Below are 24,354 nucleotides of genomic sequence, written 5' to 3'. Positions count from 1 at the left end.
AGATTATTCAATGATGTAAAATTAAGCCCCTCACAATTTTTGAAGTTGCCAGAGTGATTTTGAAGAGCAAGATATAAAAAGTGTTTTCATACATAACTTTGTTACTTCAATTATTTTTTAACTATTCCAATCAGCTCCTAGTAGAGAAAGATTTTTTTTTTTTATGTCTCAGGAGGTTAGAGAATTATATTTCCAAAGTACAATGGGAAAAAAACTTTTCTATTTAGCTGTACTGGCAAAACAGCTCGATACTGGGCACTGATAAACTAGTAATACGATTCCCTGCTCTTCCATTTTTCCAGAAATCAAGCATTAAAATTCTTCCAAAAGGTGTAAAAACTTAAGTTTCGAGATATTTTGTATGATAACTTATTAGAAAACGAATCAAAATTTTAATTGTTTCTAAACACTAATTTTTATTCTAAACCGATTTTATGAGCACTTCCTGTTAGCTAATGTGTGTTTGGTACCGCACTGTGGTAATACATATTTAAGAAACTCGACCCCCCAAATGACATGCTGAAATGCCGCCCCTGGGTATGACGGGTGAAAATTTGCTTCTATGTACATTTGAACGCAGCGATTGCCTGTTTGGTGAGATTTTGGTAGTTTAAGTTAAATTTGGCAGTTTAACCCTAACTCCAGTAGTCATTGTTGACAATTTTTACGCTTCTTTATTCATCTAAAATGACAGTCTTACCAGTAAAACAGTAAAGTCACCGGATCGAGTTCAGCCTTGTCACGATAAAGCGTTTCCCTGCATGTTAAACATTACCAAAACATATTGTAACGAATTCGGTGCGACTTCCACTTTCTTGAAATGAAGACACAGTTCTTGATAAAAACACAGGAAATTTATTTACACTATGTACAGGAAAGATCTTCAACAACTGCTAAATTATTCATCAGCAATTAAGCGATTATCACACAACACCGTAAACTCAACGTTTACACACGTATTTACTTCCAACTACGAAAACAACACAGCGAAATGCCTCGCTATATACAGAGCAAATACACACGCTCAGTTCGAAATCCTCAATCGAAACTCAACTGTTTATCCATCGCTAACGGCTTAAATACACCGAAAAGAATTTTCTCAAATATTCCACACGCTTCTCGAAATGCGTTGACCGTTATCAAATTTTATCAATGAACAAAAAGGGAATAGGGGTCGTATATTTTAGCCATATGAAAAAGGGGTTGTATATTCATTACGGGAAACTATTTACAGGTTACGTTCCTACAATAATTACTATTTACAGAATTTGTAACATTGCCCCCTTCCTAAGGACTGCACGTCCCGGGCAGTACAATCCCCAGAAAGGGTGCCAAACTTCTATCACAAGTTTACAAATATACACATTATTTAATAACTAACAGATACAGAAAACACAATAATAACAAGAAATATTACTAAACATTAAAAGCAAAAATTATCTACAACTTTTATGTTATCAACCATGGTTGTTTACGTAATACTCATGAACTATGGCCATAGTATGGGGCTAACCGATCATAATGTACAACCCTAGGTTTTGCATTAGGTGATTTTTGGATCCTCACTACGACGTCATTTAGTCGGTTAAGGACTTTGTAGGGTCCATCCCAATGCGACTGCAATTTGGGTGAAAGACCTTTCCGTCGGATGGGATTCCATAACCAAACCTTGTCGCCTTCGTTGAATTCATGTCCAGTAGACTTTGTGTCGTATCGGGTCTTCATCTTCTCCGCCGCGATGTTGATTCGCTCTCGTGCGAAGTTATGAACGTCTTCCAACCGGGCCTGGAGATCCTGGATGTACTCCTCAGGCGATGCAGGCGCATCCGGAGGACGACCGAAGACGAGATCACAAGGTAGCCGAAGCTCTCGTCCGAAGAGCATCTGAGATGGGGCATATCCGGTAGTCTCGTGGACAGCACTGCGGTAGGCCAGCAGGAACAAAGGCAGCTTCTTGTCCCAATCCTGTTGATTTCTGGATACCATAAGCGAGAGATTATTCAGGATTGTGCGGTTAAATCTCTCCACCATGCCGTCTGATTGTGGGTGTAGTGGTGTTGTCCTAGTTTTCTCAATTCCGAGAATTTGACATAGGCCCTTAAACACAGCAGAGATGAAATTCCTCCCTTGATCGGAATGAATCTGCAAAGGTGTTCCATATCTCGAGATCCAGTGTTGGACTAGAGTCTCTGCTACGGTGGTAGCCTCTTGATCTGGAATGGGATATGCTTCCGGCCATTTGGTGAAGTAGTCGATGGAAACAAGAATGTATTTGTTCCCATCAGCAGTTCTTGGTAGAGGACCCAGGATGTCGATCCCAATTCGTTCGAAAGGAGCTCCAACGTTGTACAGATGTAGCTTCCCTCTGCTTCTCTTCTTCGGTCCTTTACGAGCAGCACAGGCGTCACAAGAATGGCACCACTTCTCCACGTCATCCTTCTCCTTGCTCCAGAAGAAGCGCTCCCGAACTTTATTGAGGGTTTTCAAGACACCAAAATGTCCTCCAGTCGCACTACAATGTATTTCTTTCAGAACATCTGAAATCCTGGATCGGGGAAGTAGTAACTGCCACCTAGATGTTTTGCCGTCGTCAGATTCCCATTTCCGGTGTAGCACGCCGTTCCGTAAATGGAGTGAGTTCCATAAAGCCCAGTATCTTTTTGTTGCAGGACTGAAGATGGAAACGTCCTGCCAGCTAGGGCGTCGACTGTCACTTTCCATGAACTCTAAAATTGGTTTTATGTCGGGGTCTTCAAGTTGATCTTTTCGAACTTGGTCATCACTCCATGGATCAGGTTCTGATGATGTTGGAGTCACTGTCACCTGATAGGCGGTAGGGCTAGTCGTTCCATACTGTTTCTCGATTCGGGAACAATAGTGGCAGTTCTCAGGACAGGGTCTCCTTGATAAAGCGTCAGCATTACCGTGAGATAACCCTTTTCGATGCTTGATCTCCATGTCATATTCCTGGAGCCGCTGTATCCATCTGGCTATCTGGCCTTCTGGATTCTTGAAGTTCAAAAGCCAAGTTAACGAGGCATGATCTGTCCGAAGCAGAAATTTTCGGCCGTAGAGGTAATGATGGAAGTGTTCTACAGCTTTCACTATGGCCAGTAACTCCTTTCTGGTGACGCAGTAATTTCGCTCCGACTTTGATAAGCATTTGCTCCAGTAAGCGATGACATGTTCATTTCCGTCAATTTCTTGGGATAAAACAGCTCCAATTCCCTCGTTGCTCGCATCAGTGTCCAGGATGAAGGATTTTTCAGGCTGAGGATAGGCGAGGATAGGCGTTGATGTTAAAGCCTCCTTCAGTCATAGAAATGCATCTTCGCATTCTTTGGACCATTCAAACTTTTGCTTGCTCTCCGTCAGCTTATGCAAAGGTCGTGCAATGTTGGAAAAACCCTTCACAAACTTCCTGTAGTACGTGCAGAGCCCCCGGAAACTTCGCAACTGATGGATGTTTTCGGGACGACTCCAACTCCTGACCGCAGATACCTTCTCTGGATCGGTTTGCACACCCTTTAGAAGAGATGATGTGACCAAGGTAGTTCACTTCCCGGCGGAACAAATTACATTTGGACGGGCTTAACTTCAGATTGGCTTCCTTAAGCTTTTGCAGCACCTTCCTAAGATTTGCCAGATGTTCTTCGAAACTGCGTCCCACGATGATGATATCGTCTAAGTAGACCAGACAGGATTCGTAGGAAAGTCCTCTTAACACTGTCTCCATAAGACGCTCGAACGTAGCTGGTGCATTGCAGAGGCCGAAGGGCATCACTTTGAACTGCCATAAGCCTTGTCCAGTTGTAAACGCTGTCTTCTCTCGGTCATCAGGGTGTATCTCAACCTGCCAGTAGCCGCTCTTCAAGTCCAGGGTCGAAAACCACTTGTGTCCGGAAAGAGTGTCCAAGGTGTCGTCTATCGGTGGAAGAGGGTAACTGTCTTTCTTGGTGATTTCATTCAGTCGTCGGTAATCGACACAAAATCTGGTGGAGCCATCTTTCTTTCGGACCAAGACGATGGGAGAGGCCCAAGGACTGGATGAGGGTTCGATTACATCATTCTCCTTCATCTCTTTCAGGAGGGTTTCAACCTCTTCCTTCTTAGCGAACGGTAGTCGTCTTGGATGCTGTTTAATAGGGGGGTGTTGTCCAGTGTAAATCCTATGCTGCGTTAAATTCGTACGGCCAACATCCTCCGATGTAGATGAAAACAGATGCTTGAAGTCGTCCACCAATTGTTCCGCAGCAGTTCTTTGATCCTTCGATAAGGGTGCACTCCCAATTAACTTCGATGTCAAGGACTCAGAAGACACAGTCTCGGGGGAATTGATTCTTCTAATGATGCAGTTTACTGGAGTACATGTTGCTAACACTTCACCTTTCCGGATATTCCTTGGCCTTTTACTCACGTTGGCGACTCTCACAGGAATTACATCCTTAGAAAGGTCCACAAGCGTAGATGCTACCAGCACTCCTTTTAGGTAATTGCTTAGGTTAGGGTATTCAATGATTCCAAATCGAAAGCTATTGCTTTCTGCAAGGGAGCCAGGTATTAATGATTCTGACCTTGAGGGAATCGATATATCTGTTTGGGCTATTATTTGATGAGCGGATTTTACATCACTTTCTGCAGGGAAAACGGCTATGTCTTCTCTCATCGAGTGCAGCTCATTAGTCTTGAAGTCGAGAGTGAAGTCATATTTCTTCAAAAAGTCCAATCCGAGAATGAAGGGGTCCGTGATGTTAGCGACGAATGCCGTATGATGGTAGGTGGCATTCCCAAACACTATTTCCAAGTCCACTTTACCGTCAATCTCGATCTTGTCACCTGTCACAGTCTGGAGACTTACGCGTGGCGATGTCCACAGCAGTTTCAATCCAAATTCACGAGCCACATCTGTCCTAATGATTGTCACATTGGCTCCAGTGTCAACAATCAGTCTGCAGGGGTTCCTATTTCAATGTGCGTAAATGAAAATTCCATCACTGCCACTACTAGAAGAGGAAATCTGCAGAGCTCTAGTGGTGGTGATTTCCTTCCCTCGCGTAGCTTGGCGAGCCGGACAACTCCTTCGCAGGTGTCCTTCACTACCGCATTTCCAGCACTTCTGCTCTTGTTTCTTTTGGGCTGTTATGCTGCTCAGATGTCTTGTCAAGTCACCGAGTTGTCTCTCAAGTTCAGCGAGGTGGGACGTCCTGGAATCAGACTCATCAGCTTCCTGAGTCCGGATTAGATGGCGATCCACACGGGTTGCTTCTTGGGCGGCCTCGTATCTCATCGCATACACAACAGCAGAATTCAGGTCTTTGACATCCGCCATCCGTAGAGCTTTCTGGATTTCCGGATCTCGAACCCCGTCGATGTAGTAGTTGAGTGCCAGGTTGTCTCGAACATCCGCAGGACAGTCGCAAAAAGCAAGATGAGACAGTCTCTCGACGTCCGCCGCTAGCTCTTGCAGGTTTTCCCCGGTTTTCTGGAAACGGGACTTCAACTGGAGTCGGCTGAAATCTTTCTGGCACTTCTCACCGAAGCGAAGCTCCAACGCAGCTGTGAGGGCGGCGAAATCCAGGCGCTGGTTGTCCGGAAGGGTCTGAAGAATCTCCGCTGCGTCACCTCTCAGCGATGCTGCAAGATGACAGGCCTTGGTAGCAGAGTCCCATCCGTTCGCTTCCGCCACTATCATGAATTGAGTTTTGTAAACCTGCCACGAAGTTTTCCCATCAAATGTGGCAAGTTTAATGGACGGTCGAGCAACCGATGTGGGAGCGCCAAACTGTACAGAGCTGCTTTCCGCGGTCGCCAATCTCCTTTCCACGTCCTTAAAGATCTATTCTTTAAGTAGATGAAATCTTCTATCTTCATCTTCAAATTTATTTTCTACAGCATTGAATCGGCTTTCAACGGTATTAAATTTTTCTTCAATAGCATCAACTCGATGCTCTATGTCATTAAATTTATTTTCCATCACAGTCTTTACCGAAATAAGGTCATTTTTAATTTCTTCTTGGTTAGACGTTAAGTCCTTTTTCAGCACCGTTAAATCGCTTTTTAACTGGGCTTGATTTGCCAACATACTTGCAGTCAGATCACTTTTTAATTGTTCTTGATTAGCCGCCATATCATTTTTTAATTGTTCTTGATTTGCAGTAAAACTTTCAGTCAAATCACTTTTTAATTGGTCTTGATTAGCCGCCAATTCATTTTTAACAGAGTTGATTGCATCAAGCAGTTGTTTTAATTGTTCATCCATTGCGCGAGTAATCACCATAAAATTAAAGTCCAAATTCAAAAAGTTTTTATGAAAAAAATGTCCAAAGTCACACTTACTGCAAGAAAGTCCTGAAGTAGCCCCACGTTGGGCGCCAAATTGTAACGGAGTGCGACTTCCACTTTCTTGAAATGAAGACACAGTTCTTGATAAAAACACAGGAAATTTATTTACACTATGTACAGGAAAGATCTTCAACAACTGCTAAATTATTCATCAGCAATTAAGCGATTATCACACAACACCGTAAACTCAACGTTTACACACGTATTTACTTCCAAATACGAAAACAACACAGCGAAATGCCTCGCTATATACAGAGCAAATACACACGCTCAGTTCGAAATCCTCAATCGAAACTCAACTGTTTATCCATCGCTAACGGCTTAAATACACCGAAAAGAATTTTCTCAAATATTCCACACGCTTCTCGAAATGCGTTGACCGTTATCAAATTTTATCAATGAACAAAAAGGGAATAGGGGTCGTATATTTTAGCCATATGAAAAAGGGGTTGTATATTCATTACGGGAAACTATTTACAGGTTACGTTCCTACAATAATTACTATTTACAGAATTTGTAACAATATTATCAAATTATCATGCTGTGGCACGAGTTTCATTGTTGAAACATGCAGGTTACTTTGTCATCGGCTATTATTTATATGAGGATGAGGATGACAATCTTACCAGTGAAACAGTTAAGTTCCCGCATCGAGTTCAGCCTTGTCACGATAAAGCATTTCCCTGCATGTTAAATATTACCAAAACATATTATCAAATTATCATACCGTGGTGTGAGTATCATTGTTGAAACATGCGGGTTACTTCCTCATCAGCTATTATTTATAAGAGGATTGGCATTATTAATGATTATGGTTTATAGTGCCCTTTTATTTTCTGAATAGAGGTAAATGTTTTCTTCTTAAATGGTCATGCTTTAGAAGAAAGAATTTGGATAATATTTCATATACACATTAAACTGTCTTCAAATGTATGTATTTTGTCGTTAATTTTGACTTTTTTTTTACAAAACATTGGCATAAAACAGTTGCAAGATTTAAAATTATACACACTTCTATGAAAAGTAAAATTAGCGCAGCAGTAAATGTTTAAATAAAAGTTTAAACTGAAAACGATTTTTGAAAAAACCCAGGTTATTTCATCAAAAACAAGTATTGAATCAAAAGCTCAGGTGGGCTGGGCTTTTTCAAAAAAAAAAACAGGTTTTTCCAGGCTCTGTTTTTTTTATAACTCCAAAAGGAAACAATATATGCTTCTTTTGAGGGAGGAATGCATCCTCCAGGTGTCAGGAAAACAAAGTTGGAACAAAATTTCTTACAAACTTATTTGATTTCTTACACATAACTCAATGAATAGTAATGCAATAGACTTAGATTTCATACCTCCAATTTCAGTCCAAACATTACGAGTAGTTGGTTCTGTGTGACCTTTGCTGGAAATGGCCCATACACTAACATTGTATAAGGTTCCGGGATGCAATCCAACCAGATCAGATCGAAAAGTGGTATTATAAAATGTCCATTCGTTGCGATTTAATAAATCCATTTTACTATGTGATCTAATAGGATAAGCAGACACCTGAAAATGATAATAATAATAATAAATTTGAGATTTGACTAGTGCTAGGACTGGTCAGCAAAAAAAAAAAAACAGGAAATTTGGTGTGGGGGCGGGGAGGGTCTGAGGAGGTTTATTTCCACTCAGAAAGATTAATTCAGGGCTTGATTACCACACAGGGTGACTAGGTCTGGGTCTGGGGCCCCAAATTACTTAAGGAATTATGCATAGCATTGCAACTATATGAAAAATACATGTATTTTGAAATAATAAAAAATATGACTTATTAATTGGAAAAAAAACTTCCTTAAAGGAGAATTTTACTTCATTCTGCCAGTACCGAATTTACTTTGTCACACTTGTGAGAGAATTCATAAATGCACATGATAAATCTTCATATATGAATAGGCAAGCCGTTTTCTATCGGTACCGATTTCTCCTCTAATTGTGAACCGATTTCCTTCATCCTTTTTTTTGTTTAGTAGCTATTGCCAAGTTTTAGTGTCATCCAGTCTTGCATAATATAGACAAACGCGTGAACGGGGTTTGCAGAAAATTTTTGGCTCAGCAGAAATTTTTTGTCAAACTGTCAACGTTAATAAAAATAAATAAAAAATAAAAATAATAATAAAAAAATTTTAAGGGAATTTTAAAAAAAAATCCCAGTTTATTTCTGTTGAAGCCTTTTTCACAAAGCCTTTGAAAGCACACGTGTGAAAAAAATAATGGTTTTAGCAGTTTTCTTCAGTTGGTGAAAATTAAGCACAAACTAATATGTTATTAAAGTCAGACCAAAAAACGTAAGTAGAAGCACAAATATGTAAATTACAGCAGACACGTGTTTCGGCGTTACAGGGAACGCCTTTTTCAATGCAAAAATAATGAGCTTATGGATGAAAAGACATCCGACAAAAGCTTTTGTCGGATGTCTTTTCATCCATAAGCTCATTATTTTTGCATTGAAAAAGGCGTTCCCTGTAACGCCGAAACACGTGTCTGCTGTAATTTACATATTTGTGCTTCTACTTACGTTGTTTGGTCTGACTTTACTATTCAGCACAAAGGTATTTATTTATCTTAATATGTTATTGTAAAAAAAATTAAATGATTGTTTTTAGCACTTTTTTTTGGCCTTTTTCATATTTGAATATGAATTTAATTCTTTATTCAAGGGTGAGTTAGGCAAAATAATTATTTGCAGAAAATTTTCCAGTTAGGATTTGTGTTCGCAGAAAGCTTTTCATTTTATCTAAGTCTGGTGTAATCAATAAAAAACTTTGAAATCAAACACTAATTAATTAAAAACGCATTTCCATCTTAAAATTCTGTCCTTCTTTTGAGTTTGATATGGTTGGAAAGGTCTTTAAAAAATACTCCTAACGAAGAAATTGTCAGGGCGCCCAAGGTTCAATAACCTAAATCCCCTAGAAAAAAGTTATAAGTGTTTTTTAGTTAGCGAAACCCAAAAATTTTTAATTTTATCTCTTTTCTATTGTTGAAATTCATTGTTGGAAGCATGAAACATTAAGTTTTAATTCATTTTTTAAACCGCTTTTTCTACACAAAACATGCATTATAGTGCTTCGAGTTTGGTATGGTTGGAAAGATCGTAAAAAATACTTCTAAAAACGTTTACCCCTGTTTTACGGCTCAAAAGCGGAAACCCTCTAAGATGACTAGAAAAGGAGCTAGAAGCAATTATAAGTTAGTTAAAATTCATTTTTATTTGACTTTTCACACGACTTAGTTAGCGTGAAGAAATTGCTAGATAATGTTGTGTGTTGCCATTTCTCGCTTGAGCGTAAATAAATGAAATTCTTGCATTTATTTTTACTATTGAGGCTTTTTGGGTAACTACGGGCATGGGGGTGAGCTGGTCAGTCCTCGTCCTGCCCCTGGATAGCTGTTTTAATTAACAGTGAACTGAACGCCAGCACTTCGTTTGGTGACTGGAGTAGAATAGTCCCAATGTAGTCCATGCGTGTCGTAAAAGAAGACTAAAATGGATACCCAATCTAAGGTGTGAGGCACCGTGCTGATGGATGAATGGTATCTGGGTTTTCTGATGTCTCAAACGGTCCCCTCGAGGAACCTGGAGAAACCTCGTTGTATCCAGCCTTGCACCTGCACAGGGAGGCTATGCGAGTGTTGACATTTTTTTTACCTCCCAGTTCTCAGGTTTTTTTATGGGGATAGTTCTCAAAAGGTGGGAACAAAAATGTTACATTTGAGCCATTATTAAAATTTTGGAATTTTAAATCAATTTTGCTTTTATTGCATAGCATGTATACCTAGAACATCATATACAAACATAAAAAGACAGCAGGTATTTATAAAAATTAATAAGTAGCAAATTTAATGATCGGTATGTAGGTAACAGATTTTGTACATACAGTTGTCCAGTATGTAACAGATTTTGGACATCATCATAATGAAAGTTTCAGTTTTTGAACTTTTCCAATGAAAGTTTTATCTATTTTTAAATTCTGCAATGAAAAATAGAGGATTTATGAAGTACATGAATGACCTTATATACGGGTCTTAAAATAATAAAATTTTGTTATGGTTTCGTAAAATCCGAAAAAAAACTCATCCATTTTGCCAGTGCAGGTGAGAAAGTCGCCAAAATTGACGCTGTTGGCGAAAACCTGAATTCAACTCTGGTAACCCTTTGCTTATCGTACCCTGTGAGTTGTCGCCAATCAGGGTTTGCTTGGCGATTTTTGCCGCCTTTGTTTACCATTCGTTACGAACATAACTTGAGTTTCTACTGTTATTTATGTAATGGTCAATGCATAACGTATTAATTGTGCAAAATACCAATGGATTAAAGAAATTAACATTATAATAGCCTTTTTTATTAAGGTTACAAGACAGAAGATCATATTATAATATTGAATAAATGGACAGAATTATCCGCGTCTAGATCATAACGTAATTTAAACATCTCGCATATATGTTTAGGAAAAATGATTTTGCTTCAAAGATACTGCATAAAAACATATGAAAACACTTTAAAATGATTAACAATTGATTTTGAGGATCGAAAAATACCTTTAAAACATATAAATCATATATTTAGTACTCAAATAATAGCACTGTCAAGATCGTAACTTTTGGACATACATAAAACTTACAACTTCATATCCTAAAAATTTTTACACAATAACTAATCTGTCTTTAATTTTTTAATTTGTAGAAAAAATTATCAAAAAAATATTCAGTTTGAGGTTTATACCCTTATTTTTTTTTTTTTTGAAACATTTGCAAATAATGAAAAAAAAAAATTTTTTTTTGATGGTACATTTGCTCAGTTAACGTTTTGAAAGTCCAAAATTGTGCCTTTTAGCAAAGAAAATATTTTTTTAAGGGTATTTTAAGAGCATTTTTTCCATAATTTATGTCAATTCTTGTCTCTATCCTTATATATTATTTCTGTAGCCTGTTTTTGATTTCTACGCCAGATTTTCATCAATTCTTGATCGATTTCTTTGATTTACGCCTTATTTTAAAGCTTATGGTGCTGGCTACTGACGAAAAATAGACCCACGGTCTAAAAATTGTTTTTTTAGCCGAAAAACCTGTTTTAAAGAACCAGAATGAGGTTTTCGGTTAAATTTATAACTTTAACTTGCACTGTTACCAACAGAGCTGAATAGCTTGATTGGCAGAGCGTTCTCTCCGTAACCTGGAGAATGCGTGTTCGAGCCCACGTTCGGACAATCTGCAACAAAAAATTAGAGATATATCGCGCATTACATGAACACTTAATTAAGTGAATAACAACTATGAAGGAATAGAATAAATGAGAAGGAATCGCTCCTTACTGATATGAAAACTTGAGGTGACTTTGTGCTAAATTACTTCGGAATTGTACGTTTTTTTTTTTTTTTTTTTTTTTTTTTAAACTTTGGCTCTGGTAAGAAAATTAAATCAAAATGTAAGCGAAAATGTAAGTAACAGGTTTAAGATTTCAGACTACAATAGAATTGTTTTTTGTTCAGAAAAATAATAAATCGTATATTGAAATATATATTCTTCTAATGAGTTTTTGACTCTTTGTACAAATAAAAAAATTACTATCGCAATTTGAAAGGTAAAATATATATTTTTTCTTCTTTTTGCAAAAAAAAAAATTAGCTTATCACATTTTTACTACATTTGAAAAGCTACGCTTAAAAAAGAGCATAGTTTAATTTATTTTGTATTTTAACCGTGCTGTTAAATGATGAACACGTGCTGCCATCTAAGTCATAACGGTTCAAGCAGCCTGCGGTAACAAATTGTAAAAATTTTCAAGAATAAAAAAAATGTTTCTTCAATATCTTATCTTATATATTATAGTCTTCTCATTTTAAAACTTTTCAGGCTGGCTAATGAAGAAAAATAGATTTGAAAAATCAAGTTTTCGAAAACGCCCCTTGATGTTTCAAAACCTTGATGCTGCCTGTAGTTCTTAGGTATTTTTCAAAAGCAAAGTTCTAATGCAGTTTTCCATTTTTTACGTCGCTTTCGGCAAAAAAAAAAAAGCCTGTGTGTGTGTTCATATTTTAATAAAGCTTAAAAGCACTAGACTTAGTTTTTCGGTTAAATTGATAACTTTTTTACGGTAGAGCGTTCGGCTATAAACTATCTGAACTTCGAGCAAGTTTGGGCTGTCCGATATAATATCAAATTTATATTAGTATTACGCATTACATGTACTCATAAGATACAAACGTAATAAAATAAATGCAGTGGGAATGCTTCTTGGTGTTTCGACTCCTTTATGCAGGCTACAGTTATCATTCGGATAAGTTGATTATTAATCGAAGGGTGTTCTTCCTTTTTTTTAAGCTGTGACTTCATTCAGACCACTCAGCATAATGTAAGCATAAAACAGTATTAGATTTACCTCAAGGAAATCCTTTTTGTGCAGAAAAACATTTTCATTGTATGCTGAAATGTAGATGTTTCTAATAGCAGTGCTCGATCTTTTCCACAAATGAAAAAATACTACGCCAAATTAAAACTACGAGTTTCACCCAGTAAACCTTTAATTTTTTATTCACGCTAATACGATATAAAGCATTAAAATTATTATCAACTTCATTAGCAAGAAATCATTTTCTACTCCTCTGCTTTCTGCTGAAAAAAAAAAACATTTTGTCTACATTCGAAAAATTACACTGAAAAAACGGACTCAGTTCAACTGGCTTTGGTTTTGAATTTTAAGTGTTCGATTAAAAGAGAAACATGTGCGGGCATTTAAGCCGTAACTGTTAAAGCAACCTTCTATGTGAAATAGTTCAATATTCAAAGATAAAAACACTTACTTTCAATCTAATTTATTACTTCTCTAGAATGTTCGTTTCAATCGTTACGTGAAAACTTCGTCATTCTTTAATCAAATTCCATGCTTTTCGAAAAAATTTAAATCGTATCATGCTGGTTAATGACAAAACATAGAAGCATGATCTTATTATTATTATTTTCTTTTTTCGCAAAAAGCCTTTTTGCTGTTTTTTACTACACATTCCTTCAATGAATAGCTTTCGAAAAGGAAGGCGCAATTGCTAGGTTTGTTGGGGTGTCGGGCTGTTAATCAGAATGGCGCCAATTCGAATCCGTGCCAATAAATATCTCTTTAATATTTCTTTTTTTCCCGTCAGATGCTCACATGGGCAGGACTGTATTTGCCGCAACCTGTTTTTTTACATGTACAATTATTGCTTTTTCACGAGTCACTACTCAGCCACACTTTTAATGATATTTATGTTTGAATTGAAAATATGTACGACCAAAAGGTGACCGATGATCAAATTATCACAACGTTGTATTTAACGAGGTTTTGTTACTGATGTCTGTAAATTACATGCCTCTCTTCTGCGCTTACTTTTTTTTTCAGTTCTTCTTCAAAATGTTCTTCCTTTGAAATTCTTAAGGGGCGAAATACCTTATGAAACGATTCGAAGCACAGTGCGGAGTTCCGCACGGGTCGACTAGTACAGTATTATTATTATTTAACTCAAAAATTTTTGAGTCAATTAATATGAAAGTTATTTGGCGTTGAAGCTTCAAAGTTGAGGTCTATGTTTGCTCCCACCTTTTGAGAACTGCCCATGGATGATTTAATTTCTAGTAAAAAAACAAAAAAGAAAATTGGAAAAAAAAAAAAAAAGAAGGGTTGGGTTCTTATGCTGAAGGTACCCAACCAGCCTGTGAAACGGCTCCTATGGAGCTGGATCCTGGCGCAAAGGGTGCAACTAGCAACTTTGATGTTGGAGGCGGCGAGGATGCAGTTCTGAAATCTGCCACCTCTGCAGTAGGGAGGCAGGATGAACCTACAAAATCACAAAAGCGCAACATGCACAGGCAAGAGAAAAGGAAGCAGGCATAGGAGGCAAAAGCCACTGGGCCAGCCATTCCTGGGAAGGTTGGTGGTACCAAACGGTTTCGGTCGGAGGTTTCAACCCCTTCTCCTGCTCAAACTACCACATCTAAAAGAGTGAGGACAGGTCACTTGCCGACCTATGCCCAGGCAGCAAGTATGTTTAAGATGGCTGTCATTAGAGAAACCTTTCCTATGGAGAGGTTATCCCAAAATTAGGCAAGAAAGGATCCAATTTGAAATCTTCAAAAGAACGGATCTGATCCCCACTGGGGAGCACACGCCAAAAATCCAAAGGGCTGTCACACATGCTGGTGAACTAATTGTCCACTGTGACGATGCTGAAACCACTGTGTGGCTGAGGAACATACTCAATGGCAATGTTGAGGTTGTTGGTGGCACTGCACTAAAGGTTGTCTGGGCTAATAAGCTACTAAAACCTATTAAAGTTGCCTTCAAAACAAAGGACGTCTTTACTAGAGATGCTGGAGGATTGCTAAAGTGGATCAACCGAACTCTCGCCTTGAATACAATAACTTTTTCACTGTATACATGTTCAATTCCTATTGTTCCTAAATATATAGCCATAAATAGATGATACAATCCCAAAGTTGTGTAAATACTACACCTTTAAAACCTTAGTTCAATTATATTTTATTATCTCGGTCTATAATCATGAAACTGCAGTTATGTATGATTATACATCATGATGATTTTAAATTAATCATCATAATTTAGAATCAAAACAGCAGTTTCGTGTAAATAATTTGTTTGAAGATAGATATAAAATATATTTTTTCATTATGCTTTGGTTACCTTATAACTTTTGTATTTTCAACCAAAACATAATTTGAACGAAACCAATTAAAATCTGAATAGATTTTATTCATTCTAGTTAGGTCAATCTCTTTGAAACACCCAGTAAACAAAGAAACGAACTTAAAAGCATTACCATCTTTTAAAAGGATGGAAGGAATATTGGGCATGATGATTATATTAAAAACAAACTTTATTTTGTAAGTAATTTTTAAATGTGAATGAAAAATACATATTTGGTTGTTGACTTATAAGGAAAAAATAATGCACACCTGATATTTTTCAATGAAAGCATTAGGATAAAGAATAGGTGTCCATTCCACATGAATTTTATTTTCTGTGATATTTGAAACTTTCAAACCAGGTCCTGAAATATTATCCATTTTCTGGTCTTCAGGTGCACAATGTATTCCTAAAGGTTAAGGGGGGAAACTTAAATAAAAGTTTGAAAATCAGTTACATAAAGTAAAATTTTAAAAACTAAAAATAAACTTACCTAGTAAAGTACACAGAAGAATGAAAAATGTCCATGTTGAAGTGCCCGAAATGAAAATCATATGATTTGGGTTAGATTTCATAATGATAAAGCTATTAGATGATCTGAAATTAGAGTATTTATAAGTTAACGACAAATCAGTAACCCTTACATTTTTGTTCAATGTTTTTAGTCACTAAAATCTTAATAGGAAAATATTGGTACTTATCACTTAAATAAGGTACGAACTGAAATATTTCAATAGTGTTAGGCAGTGGTGTCCAACCTACAGTCTGCAGGCCACATCTGGCCTGCAAAGCTAATCCGTGTGGCCTCTTGCTTTGCTTAATGCTATTAATCGAAATGTACTGTTAATGTCAATGCTACAAATTTGGAGAAAATATTCAGAAATTGGTTTCTGAAAAACAGATGCAATTTATAAAATCAGCATCAAGCAATGATATTCAACAACTTTAGTTTTTAAATTTCTGTCCTTTTTGAATATTTTCCCATGATATTTAGAAAAAATTTAAATATTTAAAAATTTATCTATGTCTGCAAGAATTATTTTAGTATGATGTGTGGTCCTCGGGTGGAAAAAGGTTGGGCACCACTGGTTTCAAGCAATTCGTTTACTTGCAGTAATATGTATTTTCAACCAATTGCCAAATTTTGCCAACTTGGCAAAACATTAAAATATTCTTCACGTTACAACCTTGTTTGCTCTTTATGTTTTATATTTACATTTCAAGAGAACTTTCATTGTTTTTTAAGGACTTGATAACAATTAATTAATGGATTATTTTACATGTTAGTTGAATCAGTTTGCTTTTATTTGACACATTTTTTCACACTTTTAAAACTTTTAAGTATTCATTGGTTTTCATTTTCAAGGGAGCTTATAGTCAGGTATAATGGCTTGCTTTGTTTAAATGTTCGTTAGAACCACAAAATAATGTATGACAGCTGGCAGCATGTCAAACGAGGAGTTTCTATTCTGTTTCTGCTCATGAAGTATCATAATCAGATTTTTCTGAGAAAAAACATTGTATACATTTACATTTTCAGTTAATACCACTTTTTTCCAGGAAAAAAGGGAAATTCACAATAATTTCTTTTTTACAAAAATAAAGAAAATTCACAAAAATATTTTGCTTTTTTACAAAATGGGGACTCAAAATATAAAACCTGGATCGACCCCTGTTAATGCCTGGATATGAAAAACAAAAACTGTTAACTTAATGGAAAACGGGGTTGGTAAAAAAACCGGTTTTTTTCAAAAAAAACGTTTTTTTTTTAACGTGTTTTTTTTTTTGGTTTAAATACTATTTGCGAGAAAAACAATTAATTTTCGGAAGGTAATTAAGGTTCCATGTAATTAACAGTTATTCAATATAGTCACATTATACCTAATTTCTTGATTAATTAAAGAGATAAGGACAAAATCTTGCAACTAAATTAAATAATTAAAATAGCTTTCTGCGGGGAAATATTGATTGAAATGTTTGACTTGATTAACATATTAGTATGCATGTATATATAGACCCTTTATGATACGAAATACTTCAAGAAGTGGTTGTGATGCGGGTTAAGATAAAATATAATGAAGATCCAAGAAAAAAACTTTATAAAACCAACATAATATGAATAATTGTCGAATAAAGGTAAAAGTTATATTTTTAAGCATAATCTTTTCAAAAGAACAATTTTCATATTTTTTCTTTCTGATCTTACATAACGCTGATTTTTATATACACAATGTCGCAAATATTGAAGTAAAGCAAAATGTACAACAGTACATGATTGAACAGTCAAAAAATCGATTGCTGTTGTACTGACAAAGTTTAAAAAAAAAGTGCTGCTCTATATTCGACTCCGTTCTTATTTTGGAAAGACTTGGAAAAGATATCGACTATCGCTAAAACAAAGAACCAAATCAAAAATACAAAAATTGGTGTAAAATGGCTGAAATTACAGCTTATTTACTGGCATACATGTTGCATCCAGTGTTGAAGTTTAAAAAATATTAAATGCAAACTCTTTAGAACAAATAAATGTGTAGCAAATTCTATTTCAAGAATTTTTTTTTGCCAAAAACGTTATATCTTCTGCAACAGTGACTGAGTGGTGGAAAAGCCAGGAAAAAGAATTTGAAAAATGCAATGCAACCGTCTTTAAAAGTCTTCAACATTACTAAAACCAGCTTCAGAAAAGTGCAGTGCATATATTTTCGTCATATAGATATCATTCATAACTCAAAAATTGATTAGGCTCTGGAAAAGCTTCAAAACTTGCTTTTTGTTCAAAGTACTAAATAACATAAAAATAATATTAATTTATAACGTAAAAGTTGCTATGTATTTATGCATATGTTATTGTGGTGTAAAGTTGATTTTATGTAATTGTAAAAAGATTTATACACATATTTCTGAAATGAGTTGAATACATTACATATACAGGGTGTCCGAAAAGTCCTCGACACATAACAATGGTATTTTAGGTTAAATGTGTCAAGGACTTTTCAGACACCCTGTATATTTATTTACAAATGTAATTTTACAGTTTTTGTTTGTAACAGATTAAAAATATTTTGCTTTAAACCAAAAGAACCGTTGTTTTCTCAAACAGTCTTTAGAAAAAATTTATTTAGTTGAAAGCCTTGAACAAAAAGACTAGCTTTGAAGCTTTTTCCAATCCTAATTTGTTTCTTATTCAATATGTGTGGGGAAATCAAAGTAAACCTGTAAAATGGATTTTTTTTTTTTTTTTTGGCTTTTTTTTAAACCAGTTTTTAAAAAAAAACGCATGGTTTTTTTTTAAAAAAACCAATTGGTTTAAACCATGGTTTAATCCGTGGTTTAAACCAAACAACCCTGATGGAAAATTTTCATGAAAAAGGCATGTCATGCCATTACAATAAAATATACTTGAAAATAAATTATGTATTTAATTTAATAGCAAAAACGCGAAATTTAACATCCGTTTCCAAAAAAAAAAATCCCTTAAAAATAAAATTTACAAAAAAAAATGAATGAAGAAATAAATGCTTTAAGCTACTGACGTAATAACAAACAACAATATCCACAAAAATCATTTGAAGCATCAGAAAGACAAAGAAAAGCCTGTATTTTGTTGATATTTTATTCACAATACATAAATAGAACAAACGCTACAAATGTCAAGTATGCAAACAAAGGGAATTCCGAAATGGGCGTGTATTTGAAAAACTTCTTATTATTTTTGCCATTAAAGGACATTCAATTTTGCATGGTTATCGGAATTATTACATAATGTTTTGCAATCTGTTAAAAAAAAAGAATGATTAAAACCACAAAAAATATTTAGAGCGTAAAATGCTAAAAAACGGGATCAAATGTAATGACAAAGGATTATTATGAAATTTGATTCCAAGAAACGCTTTTGGAAATGAAAACTCACATGAAAATATTCTTATGATTGAATCATAATGAGATTCATCAAACATTAAAATTTAACACAGATAAAACTTTTTATTTTATACATCACCGATAAATTTGCGAATTCGCATGTACGGTCAGAAAAATGATTTACAAACAATAATAGTTGTTGCCAAATTTCTTATGATAATATGCATTGACACTTCCGGAATGAAAGGCTTGTGTCCATTCGGAGGCTCCTGCAAAAAGAAATGTTAGATTATTCGCAACTGCAACGAACTATAGGGGACACTGCAGTGACTGTCTAATGGCCGACTTAAAAACTAAAACAAACGCATGTGGTAGCGAAGAAAATGCTAAAAGTGTTGTGATTTTTGTTCGTATGTATGATATTTTTCGCTTTATTCTTTTTAAATTAATTTTCAAAGTCTTGTGGATATTCTGGCCCACGTAGAAAGAAATGAGAATTCAAGAAGCATTACTAAACGTCAAAGATTAATGCAAACTACGTATAGTCGTAGTTCTAAGCAGTTATTTATACGATGTTGAATTCGATATTTATCAATTCTTGATAAAACTAAATAATAATTGAGGCCTGACAAGAACAACAATTAATGCTGGAAAATTCAATATGACATTACAAATTATCATCGAAAGAAGATGATACTTCTTTGCCTTGCTTGGCTAGCGTTTATTGTTTTGCATTTGTTGCTGAGTTATTTCTCTCGAATTCCCGAATTGGTTAATTTAAAATTTTTCTGTTTCGATTTTTCTAATTTCTGAGTTACGATTTAATTATGTCAAGTTATGCAAATCATCTACAGAATTCTTACGGATATATGGTGGTAGTTTTCTTTTCAGTTGATTGACCATTATTTCTTTTTACTTATCGAATTCTGTAATCTTTCTACCATTTTATTCCACTCATGATAAAAATTAAAAATGGTTTAACTAAAAACGCGAAATTTCGCCAAGGCTACTTTGCTCGCACAATACTAAAACTATAACCCTAAACAAATTTGGCGAAACCTTTCAGCTGAGAATAAAAGGAATAAAGTAAATTCTTTCTCGGTGAAACATTTTACATTTTGTTCTACGATAATATATTCAAGAAAATATTTTGCATACCGTCCATTCCAACTAAATGCTGCTGTAAAAGATGGTTAGTTAAATTAATTTAAGATTTAAAAAAACTCATATTCTTACAAATTCATACAAAACAATAAAAAAATTTTACCTTGTATAACGTTATCCAAGTTTGTTAATCCAGTTTTCGCTTTCACCATTTTCAATCAACTCATATTTTAGAAGGAAATAAGGAAAACTAACATTATTTTGAGAAGCTCGAGAATTCACCAAATCTTTTGAACACTAGGTGGCAGGGCTGCACGGGGTCACTCAAAACTTCCGGCGGAAGTCTTATTTGTATTGCTTCTTACGACGAATTGCTCTGTTTACGTATCTGTAATTTGATTGAATTTTTAAAATTAATCATGAATTTCAAAGGCGCAAAATTTTCGTAAAAAGAGGGGATGTTGTTCTGCTTTCGGGTACAGCATGAGGACAGGAGCAAATAAGATGTCAGAAATAAAGATGTTCAAATTTCTAAAGGTCCTGATCGTCGAATCAAAACCAATGCTTTAAAGCGAAAGGATTGAATCTTAATGAATATTGTGTAGTAAACACACTTTGTGCGAGGTATTTACGAGCTGGAAACATTCACCTTAATTTCATCAGCTTTGTATTTTTACTGTAATGTGTGAAGATCTATATTGATCTATATTAAATTGATTATTAGAAAAACTCAACCTGAACAATTTTTTATTTGCTTCCTGCAAAGCTGAAAGTTTCCAGTGTTTTGACGGGTTTCAAACAGTTTGATTTGTGTGATTAAAATAAAGAACCACTATTCATTACCTCATGAGAAAAAAACTTCCCATAGCTCGAACTATCAATAACTCGAACCATTTAGCCCGTCTCTTGGGGCTTCGAGTTATTGACGGTACTTTAATATTAGGCGCTCTAATTGTAAACAAATTTAGATATTCGACAATCGGTAAACAAACACATTAATTAAAGTTATAGTATAGTATCATAGTATAGCTATTGGTATTACATTCAAAGCAATTTTAACGCAGGAGAAAGCACTCGGAGATTAAATTTAAATTTTGTTATCTTTCAATTTTTTTTTTTTTTTTTTTATGCCTATCAATCTTGCTACAGAAGCAAGTTGATTAAACAAAAAAAAGTGATGAACAAATATGTAATAAAATATATTAAATATCAAACCTGAAAATTAGGTAGCAACTGTAATAAGTGTGTGTGAACTGAAAAGCTACAACAGGAGAATTGATTGAATATGACACCAAAACTCCCTGTCATAGCCATTCTGTGTGAACATAGTGCAGAAAAGCTTCCATCTTTGAAAAAATAGCTTCAACTTAAGAATAGGAATTACAATTCACAACGTACTTGCAATCCAGTAGATTTGTGATTCTTGAAAGCAGACTTTGTATCAACTTTATTTCTGTTTAGGAGGTATTCATAAATGCTTATCATTGAAATCGCGGTAATAATCGACAAACGAAGACTCGTTTTTTTTTTTTTTTTTTTTTTCTTATTTCTGCATTTAAAGCATCAGGAAAATCAGATCCGTTGATCGACAATTTTTGAGAATTGCAAAGACTATTATACTCATTTCATGCATTAAAATACGCAAAAGACATGATTCTATCTAGAACTGAAAGAAAACAAAATTGCCTGAACACTGTAAACATCAATCGTTAGCAATAGATTCGCCATCCATCTACTAAAGGATCGGTAAGGTCAAAGCCATTGAAAGATAATTTTTAACAATAACTAAGCTTGTATTTCTTATTTAATGCATTGAAATACGCGGAAGACATTATTCTGCTCTTTAAAGAAGCACAACAAAATCGCTTTCGCTATGAACATCTATCTCTAGCAATGGAGATTGGCGCTTAACCGGAAATAAGACTCGCTACTTCCGGTCTACGTCAGTGGTTTGTTTGTTTATTTAGGATATTTGGTGAATACAATTAATTTCTGTAGCTGAAAGCAAACTAAGACTCATCGATTGCGTTAATAAATACTCAGAACAAACTGCCTGTGTTTACGTCAACAGACACACGTGGAACGCAACGTGGCAATGTTTTAGTTTCATCGGCATTAACCGGTGACAAACCATTGAGAAGAGATAAAATGGAGGGAGTGAAGACTTTTATTCGTGAAACAAAGACTTCAAGTCACATAATAGATTTTAAAGCGAAGCATTGAAGAAATCTGGTTTCTTTCGTTAGTTCACGCAAAACGTGTCAACCATTCGTCGTTGTTAAGTCATGTGACTTGAGTTCTTTGCCCAAGCTTTTGCTAAGCCAATGATTGGACTTGCTCTCTCCATTTATAATTCCTGCTCTAAGTGACAAACCAGCCGCGTTTAAGGCCCATATCTATATAGCGGCTCTAGCCGCGTTCAAACACACCGTGAGGTCATCAAATCGACCAACCAGTGTAACTAAGGCCCCAATTTATGCTATTTATCAACCAAAAACAACAGAGACACGAAGGCTACAGCGATTTCTGTTTCCCCCCCCCCCCTCTCTCCCTGCTGCATTTCGGCCTCTGTGGAAGAAAAGCTCCACCAAGGTCATGGGTTCAGGAAAGTCATTAAGTAGGGTCAGACGGAGTCAATTTTTAAAAGCCAGAAGGGTTTAAGACAATTAATGTTCTTACACAAACAAGGACTACACGGGCCTGAACATATTGTAACGGATTTGGTGCGACTTCCACTTTCTTGAAATGAAGACACAGTTCTTGATAAAAGCACAGGAAATTTATTTACACTATGTACAGGAAAGATCGTCAACAACTGCTAAATTATTCATCAGCAATTAAGCAATTATCACACAACACCGTAAACTCAACGTTTACACACGTATTTACTTCCAAATACGAAAACAACACAGCGAAATGCCTCGCTATAAACAGAGCAAATATGCTCTCAGTTCGGAATCTCAATCGAAACTCCCCTCTTTATCACGCAGGACGCTATTATAAACATCGAAGAATTTTCCACAACATTCTTACCTCTTCTCGAAATGCGTAGACCGTTATCAAATTTTATCAATGAAAAGAAAAGAAAATAGGGGGTCGTATACTTTAGCCGAATGAAAAGGGGTTGTATATTCATTACGGGAAACTATATACAGGTTACGTTACTACAATTACTATTTACAGGATTTGTAACATTGCCCCCTTCCTAAGGACTGCACGTCCCGGGCAGTACAATCCCCAGAAAGGGTGCCAAACTTCTATCACAAGTTCACAATTACACACATTAAATAATAACTAACAGATACAGAAAACACAATAATAACAAGAAATATTACTAAACATTAAAAGCAAAAATTATCTACAACTTTTATGTTATCAACCATGGTTGTTTACGTAATACTCATGAACTATGGCCATAGTATGGGGCTAACCGATCATAATGTACAACCCTAGGTTTTGCATTAGGTGATTTTTGGATCCTCACTACGACGTCATTCAGTCGGTTAAGGACTTTGTAGGGTCCATCCCAATGCGACTGCAATTTGGGTGAAAGACCTTTCCGTCGTCTGGGATTCCATAACCAAACCTTGTCGCCTTCGTTGAATTCATGTCCAGTAGACCTTGTGTCGTATCGGGTCTTCATCTTCTCCGCCGCGATGTTGATTCGCTCTCGTGCGAAGTTATGAACGTCTTCCAACCGGGCCTGGAGATCCTGGATGTACTCCTCAGGCGATGAAGGCGCATCCGGAGGACGACCGAAGACGAGATCACAAGGTAGCCGAAGCTCTCGTCCGAAGAGCATCTGAGATGGGGCATATCCGGTAGTCTCGTGGACAGCACTGCGGTAGGCCAGCAGGAACAAAGGTAGCTTCTTGTCCCAATCCTGTTGATTTCTGGATACCATAAGTGAGAGATTGTTCAGGATTGTGCGGTTAAATCTCTCCACCATGCCGTCCGATTGTGGGTGTAGTGGTGTTGTCCTAGTTTTCTCAATTCCGAGAATTTGACATAGGCCCTTAAACACAGCAGAGATGAAATTCCTCCCTTGATCGGAATGAATCTGCAAAGGTGTTCCATATCTCGAGATCCAATGTTGGACTAGAGTCTCTGCTACGGTGGTAGCCTCTTGATCTGGAATGGGATATGCTTCCGGCCATTTGGTGAAGTAGTCGATGGAAACCAGAATGTATTTGTTCCCATCAGCAGTTCTTGGTAGAGGACCCAGGATGTCGATCCCAATTCGTTCGAAAGGAGCTCCAACGTTGTACAGATGTAGTTTCCCTCTGCTTCTCTTCTTCGGTCCTTTACGAGCAGCACAGGCGTCACAAGAATGGCACCACTTCT

General features: G+C 36.0%; 1 protein-coding gene across 1 annotated transcript in view; it reads right to left on the bottom strand.

Moving 5' to 3' along the window:
* LOC129220120 (putative inactive tyrosine-protein kinase Wsck) overlaps positions 1-19,063 on the bottom strand; it is a 79,145-nt gene extending 60,082 nt beyond the window's left edge. The window contains exons 1-4 of the mRNA XM_054854462.1: positions 18,959-19,063; positions 15,542-15,645; positions 15,318-15,457; positions 7,685-7,880 (exon numbers count right to left, since the gene is read on the bottom strand). Coding sequence (XP_054710437.1) covers positions 7,685-7,880; positions 15,318-15,457; positions 15,542-15,623 — 418 coding nt within the window. The 5' untranslated portion in view covers positions 15,624-15,645; positions 18,959-19,063. The remainder of the gene's footprint in view (positions 1-7,684; positions 7,881-15,317; positions 15,458-15,541; positions 15,646-18,958) is intronic.
* Between the last annotated feature and the right edge of the window lie 5,291 nt (positions 19,064-24,354).

This window comes from Uloborus diversus, chromosome 4 (genome assembly GCF_026930045.1).
Source record: "Uloborus diversus isolate 005 chromosome 4, Udiv.v.3.1, whole genome shotgun sequence".
NCBI classification, from domain to species: Eukaryota; Metazoa; Arthropoda; class Arachnida; order Araneae; family Uloboridae; genus Uloborus; species Uloborus diversus.
This window is presented reverse-complemented; position numbering and strand designations above follow the sequence as displayed.